A 7,047-nucleotide genomic window follows, 5' to 3' on the forward strand; every position below is an offset into this window, starting at 1 on the left:
GATGTAACAAGAATAAATTAATAAAAAAAAGTATGAAATAATACTATGTTGTCAAATAAACACTATCCTTGATTTAAAAAAAAAAAAAAAAAGAAATTACCAGAGCCTGCAGTGATTTTTACTCCAAAGCCCTGTCACTGCACAGCTGTTCCTTGGGACTGTCGAAGGGCGTAGGGCAGGTTTGAGTCCTGGGAGGATGAGCAGGGGCATTTGAGGAAGTCTTACACTGTGCTGTAAGGATGGAGGGGACCCCTGAGGTCTGGCCTCTGCTCAGTTCTTTGCCTTGGTACTTTGTGGGCGCTGGTACAGCCAGATGATGCCTTCGTCGTGCATTCGCTTCCAGACCGCTCTCTCCAGCTTGAAGTCATGGTTTATGTAAAAGATCAGCCGATTCCATGTTCTGTCATAGTAGTGGTCAGAGAAGCGCTCGTGGCCCTGGGTGATGAAGCCATAAGCACTCACCTGCACGAAGATTGGAGGAGACACTGAACTGCAGCGGCTGTCTCCTGGGGCTTTCTCTGTCCCTTCTTTGTCTTGCTCCTGTCCCTAGGGGTCTGGAGCGCATGCGCACGCCCATTTCCGGTTCCCACCCGGGGTTTGCAACTTTACCTTGTCACAGAGGTGGAGGGCTGTAAGCAGCAGGAGGGCGCCAGTGGTGGGGCGGTATATTCTCCAGTGGGCAGTGTCCAGGGTCTTTGACCTCAGAAACCTGTCCAGAATCCCCAACTGTCAGGAGCCGGCAAGGACGCAAGGGCCGAGGCCCCTCTGCGAGCTTTCTGCCCTCACCTGTTCTTCATGTAGCGGAGAAAGTCTGGGTGCAGCAGCAAGTATCTATCCAAGTCCAAGGCGTCCCGGAAGGCTTCCTGGGGCCTGTGTCTGTGGCCAGAGAAGATTCACTCAGGCCCCGTTTTCTTACCAGGCCTGTTGGGGGGCCAAGTCCGGGTCATGGTGTGACTGCTATCCCTCCTCCGGGTGGCACAGCAGCGGCCCCACCTTGTGTAACCCTTTGAAGTCAGCCACTCACTGCTCAGTCTGGCGGGGGGGGGGGGGTGGGTGGGGGTGGGTAAGAGTAGGAAAGTGGATACCTGAACCAGGAGAGTTTGGTTTTTGCCATGGTCTGATTCAAAAACATCGCTTCCAGCCACTCATAGTCCCGGGTGCCTTCCAAGAAGTGTAGGTATCGGACATCCTGAAGACCAAAACCAGGAAGTGGACCAGGAGCCCTGCCTTGAGAAGCCTACGCTGGGCCTGGCCAGACTCTGACTCCAGACTGTCCACTGGCTCTCCCCTGGCCTGAGGGGCTGTGCTCACTACTCTTGCCCTCACACGAACAAAGCTTGTGATGACCCAGGTTCCAGCCACACGCGAGGCTCTCTCCCTTGTGTAGAGGCTGTGCAGCCGGGGCCCAATCCTTTCTCCTCACCTTCCCTAGAGGCACGTGCTGGAAGCGTTGAGGCCCCAATGTGAGGATCGACTGGACCAGAGAGAAGGCAGTGAAGCCGTAGAAGGATGTCCGAGTCCCCACATCCTGCTCGTGCCCTTTAGTAACAGCTCCGCTCAGTCTGCAGAGAAAGATCAAACTAGGGCTGGAGAGATGGCTCAGCGGTTAAGAGCACCGACTGCTCTTCCAGAGGTCCTGAGTTCAATTCCCAGCAACCACATGGTGGCTCACAACCATCTGTAATGTGATCGGATGTGCACTGTACACATAATAAATAAACAAATCTTTTTTTAAAAAAAGAAAGAAAGAAAGAAAGAAAGAAAGAAAAATAAAGATCAAACTAGAGTGTGTGAATGGAGGACAGAAATTTGTGGAAGTGGGTAGGAAAGGACATAGTGGGAGACCACAGGAGTTGTAGACACACTCCATTTTCTAGATAAAGATATGGGGGCACTTGCCAAATACCCCACCCCCCACCCCTACATCTGCAGGCAAGGGGCTGGGAAGGGAGAACATACCGGAAAACATAGTCATGGCTGTCTATCTCCTGGCCCACATGTGAGTCATTCAGGATGCCCCCATTGCCCACCACAGCACAGGTGATGCACTTGGTGGTCCCTAAGGGGAGTCCGGCCAGGAGCAGCTGCTGCTGGGGTACCGGATTGAAGCGGGTCACGACCTTCTCTACCACTGGAACAGAGCGGGACTCCACTCAGAGGCCTGGAAGGAGGCAGACCCAGGACAGGAAGCCCCCGCCCCCTCTGGCCTGAGGTAAGGGACTCACAGGATCGATTGAGCTCCATAAAGCCAAAGGGCGGCGCAAAGTGCTCTAGCCGGTTCCATTCGCTCGGAGTGAAGCATCCAGAGTCCAGGAAGAGAGTGATGTTGGGCAGAAAGATATTCTGTAGCCATGGTGACTTGGATGCCCTGATCTTCACAGAGTCAGGGCAGGTCTATGTGCAGGAAGACACGTGAAGGTCAGGTAAGGGAGTGGCCCAGGACAGCCGTCAGTCAGGGGCTGGGCTGGCCTTCACAGTTTGAAAGCTCCTGTTCCTCCTTACTCTCCCTTTCACTCTAGACCTCACTCTGACTGCATAACTCTTTATGTCTGGGCCCACCTGGTCCCAGAAAATGGGCCCCCTTAGCTCCCTCACACACGGGGTGTCCGCTGCACTATTGGGGCAGTATATATCCACAAACAGGTTTTCAATATTGCCCTCACAGTAGGGGTGAGAAAGATCAGGGAGGGAGCATGGGGTTGAGTGCTTACAGGCTTTCTTCAGCCTGGAAGAGAGTGAAGGTTCTAGAGCAGGCTTCCCAGGGACGGCAATGTTCCTGAGAGCAGAGCAGCTGGGCACAAGGTTGTGTCTTCTTGTCCTCTAGTCCCACAGTCATGGAATAAGGACTCACACCCCAGAGCCAGCCACATTCTCTCTCCCAGGCTTTCTTCAAAGGTTCAGTTAAACCCCTTCCCACCCACACCTTTCTGAGCCGTCCAGACTCTGGACCCGCCTTCTGCTCCCCAACTTTGCTGTTGTAGGAAGGAAGGATATGCCAATAGCAGTGTCAGGCTGAGCGTGGTGTGTGTCACAAGGTAAAGACCAGAAGCTGAGCCTGGAGGAAGGGGCTGCTTGGGACTGGGGCATCGTAAGGGGGGGAGGCCCATACTCACCGTCTGCAGACCCCCCACATCCAAGCTATAGTCTTCCTCAAAATCCCACCGAGGCTCTGACTTGAAGTTGGCGGCCTTTAGCCTTTGGCGTTTTTGTGTGGTGGCATGTGGGAAAGAGGCATGGGATGGGGTGGCCGGGGCCACTTTCTCCCTGTCTAGGACAGCTCCCGTGGCCATTGGTCTCTTTCTCAGCCTTGGTGACTGTGCTCCTGTCACTGTCCATTTTTTGCCCTTTTGTTCTGCATCAAGAGTCTTTGCCGCAGGCTCTGCATTGCCCTGATGCCTCCCTGGTGCTTTCCTTGTGGTCTCCAACTTCCTCTCCCTCTCCTCGTCTCCCCGGCCTGCCTCTCTGTCCTGATTCTGTAGGCCCAGCTCTTCTGTCCTGACAGAGGTCGTCTCCTTGTCTTGAACTCTGGGTGGCCGTGCCATGATGGGTCTGTGGGGTGCAGCCTTTTGTGCTGTTTCCTGGCGGTTTTCTTCATTGTTTGCTCTAAACTGATACCTGGAGACAGAGAACTCTTGATGAAGGCGGGATTGTAGGCAAAGGTTATCGTGTAGTTTACATTCTGATTTCCTGTCTAAATGTTGTGTAAACTCTGCTCCCCAATTGTCCCCCTGATGTGTCAATAAAACAGCTTTTAGCTGATCAATGAGGTGGGGGGGGAGGGGGTAGAAAAAAGGCTTGGACTTCCTGCCTGCCAGGGGAGGAGGAGTTAGGAGATGAGCCTGGGGATTAAGCCACGGGGAGAAGTCCAAGGAAGATCAGGAGGAAGTAGCTGGAGCTGAGCCGAGAAAAGCTACAAAGGGCAAGTTTCGCTGGGATGTTTCCGAGGAGTAAGACAGAGTAGCATAGAGGGTTAAGAATAGACGCAGACTGCTCAGCTTGTGTTGTAAAGCCTTGTACTATGAAAGTCTCAGTTATTTGTGTGATAGCCAGGTTAAGAAATAAACTAAGAGAAACAAGCACAAGTTTATAAAAATAACTTCAACGCTGGATGGCGTGGGTGCTGGGATCTGTACTCAGCTCCTCATGGGTGGCGTGGGTGCTGGGATCTGTACTCAGGTCCTCATGGGTGGCGTGGGTGCTGGGATCTGTACTCAGCTCCTCGTGGGTGGCGTGGGTGCTGGGATCTGAACTCAGGTCCTCGTGGGTGGCGTGGGTGCTGGGATCTGAACTCAGGTCCTCGTGGGTGGCGTGGGTGCTGGGATCTGAACTCAGGTCCTCGTGGGTGGCGTGGGTGCTGGGATCTGAACTCAGGTCCTCGTGGGTGGCGTGGGTGCTGGGATCTGAACTCAGGTCCTCGTGGGTGGCGTGGGTGCTGGGATCTGAACTCAGGTCCTCGTGGGTGCTGGGATCTGAACTCAGGTCCTCGTGGGTGGCGTGGGTGCTGGGATCTGAACTCAGGTCCTCGTGGGTGGCGTGGGTGCTGGGATCTGAACTCAGGTCCTCGTGGGTGGCGTGGGTGCTGGGATCTGTACTCAGGTCCTCGTGGGTGGCGTGGGTGCTGGGATCTGAACTCAGGTCCTCGTGGGTGGCGTGGGTGCTGGGATCTGAACTCAGATCCTCGTGGGTGGCGTGGGTGCTGGGATCTGAACTCAGGTCCTCGTGGGTGGCGTGGGTGCTGGGATCTGAACTCAGGTCCTCGTGGGTGGCGTGGGTGCTGGGATCTGAACTCAGGTCCTCGTGGGTGGCGTGGGTGCTGGGATCTGAACTCAGGTCCTTATGTTTATGCAGCAGTCATTTTACTCTCTGAGCCATGTTCCCAACCCCTGTTTTTCTACTTTTATCTGAGTTTGTTGAAGGCATCAATGATGGTTTGAACGAGATTGGCCCCGATCAATTTGGTCCCCAGTTGGTGGAACAGTTTGGGAAGGATTAGGAGGTGTGGCCTTGTTGGAGGAGGTGTGTCACTGGGGGTGTGCCCAAGCCACCTTCTCTGCCTGCAGATCAGGAAGTCAAGCTCAGCTCCACATTTGCCTGCCGGCCACTGTGCACAGTGATCCACCTGCCTCTGCCTCCTGAATGCTGGGATTAAAGGCGTGCGCCACCATGCTTGGCACATCTGTGCCGAGTTATTGTTACATTTTATCACCAATCCAGATAGGAGGGGGCTCCTGGGCCTGGGAACATGAACTTAGTTTACTCCTGCCAGCAAGATGGAGAAGTCCCTGAGATGGCTGGACACAGACACTGTCTACTTAGAGGTTGTTTCAGAGGTGATTGCATGCAGACAACTGTCTCCTTAAAACTTAAGCTGTTCAGCTATTGGGAAGTCCCCAAGTCCCCAAGGCCTGGGAGTTTGAATTTACTTTCCCCCTTTGATTAAATGAAAACAAAATGGAAGTGCTTGTTACACACACACACACACACACACACACACACACACACCCACACACACACTGCGTAGAGCCAACATTTAGTGAACACCACTTGATTGATTGACATCTTTCTTATGTCCTCTTGTGGCAATATTATGAAAATATTTACTACACCTTAGAGACCGGAACTTTTCCCAGAGCTCACATCAGAGTTAATCATTTACCTTGAGATCATATAAGATTTAAGACTGTGTATTCTACTGTGTACTCAGCCTGTTTAACCTGACTTTAATAGTGCAGCATAACAATTACTTATCTCAAATTTCCCATCTAACCAACTTTTACAACCTGAGTTACTGCGTAGCTATAATCCTAAATTATGGACTCTTTGGTGCTCCTGGGCCAGAGAACAAAGCTTATGCATCATTTGCTGAAAGCAATAAAAACAGAGGTTGGATGAAATCTTATGAAATGAATATGTGTCATAAATGATGAGCATAATATTTGGCTATTGCTTGGCAAAGAATGATACTTGTGGGCTGGAGAGATGGCTCAAAGGTCCTGAGTTCAATTCCCAGCAACCACACGGTGGCTCACAACCATTTATAATGTGATCTCATGCCCTCTTCTGGCCATCAGGTGTACATGGAGGCAGAGCCCTGCATAGATAATAAATAAATAAAGCTTAAAAAAAAAAAAAAAAAAAAAAGAATGCCTGGGCACTTGGGAAGCAGAGGCAGGTGGATCCCTGTGAGTTCGAGGTCAGCCTGGTCTATAAAGAAAGTCCAGGACAGTCAAGGCTACACAGAGAGACCCTGTCTCAAGGAAAAAAAAAAAAAAAGAATGATATTTGTAATACTGGAGGTTGGGTCTGCCAGAGCCAGTGAGGCTGGAGAGATGGCTCAGTGGTCAAGAGCACTGACTGCTCTTCCAAAGGATCCGGGTTCAATTCCCAGCACCCACATGGCAGCTCACAACTGTCTGTAACTCCAAGATCTGACACCCTCACACAGACATACATGCAGGCAAAACACTAATGCACATAAAATAAAATTAAAAAAAAAAAAAAAAAAAAAAAAAGACAGAGCAAAGTCCTTTGTTAGGGACAGACACATGCAGTCACTCTCAGACAGACTCAGACAAACGGACAGTCCGGAAGACAGCCTTCAGGTAGGGCGTACATCCAGACTCATGCAGCAGACAGACAGAGGACAGAAGACATGGGGACAGTGAAGTACAGAACTCCACTCTTGGATAAGTTACGCCAGGAAGACAAGGTTTGCTTTCTTCCCCCATGGGACTCCAGTGCGTCATTGATGACCATGAGAGCGTATCATTTATGCCGTCAAGGTGACAGCATCTGCTGTACACACGCCAAATGCTGTTGTTCAAGCTCATGTCCTTGCTGGATCTAAGGGCATGGCCTGTGATCCCCGAACTTTCGAGATGGAGGTAGAAGGATGAGGGTCTGAAGGTCGCTCTGTGCTACGTAATGAATTAGAGGCGGGCCTGGGTTGCACAACTCCCTGCCTCAGACAACACAACAAACAACGTAGGACTTCAAGGTTAGGAGAACCAATGCTTGCTAAAAACTCATTTCAACTTTCTGTTATGC

The 7,047-nt window shown here is 51.6% G+C and overlaps 1 protein-coding gene across 1 annotated transcript; it reads right to left on the reverse strand.

The window, feature by feature from the left end:
• Positions 1 to 270: 270 nt before the first annotated feature.
• St6galnac1 (ST6 N-acetylgalactosaminide alpha-2,6-sialyltransferase 1) lies at positions 271 to 6,756 on the reverse strand. Its single transcript, XM_051159292.1, has 9 exons — positions 6,696 to 6,756; positions 3,114 to 3,631; positions 2,226 to 2,394; positions 1,960 to 2,131; positions 1,424 to 1,562; positions 1,086 to 1,189; positions 787 to 876; positions 610 to 709; positions 271 to 462 (listed from the first exon to the last, which is right to left on the reverse strand). Exons 1-9 carry the CDS (start codon positions 6,754 to 6,756, stop codon positions 271 to 273), a joined length of 1,545 nt encoding a protein of 514 aa, XP_051015249.1.
• Positions 6,757 to 7,047: the final 291 nt, after the last annotated feature.

This window comes from Acomys russatus, chromosome 16 (genome assembly GCF_903995435.1).
Source record: "Acomys russatus chromosome 16, mAcoRus1.1, whole genome shotgun sequence".
Taxonomy (NCBI): Eukaryota; Metazoa; Chordata; class Mammalia; order Rodentia; family Muridae; genus Acomys; species Acomys russatus.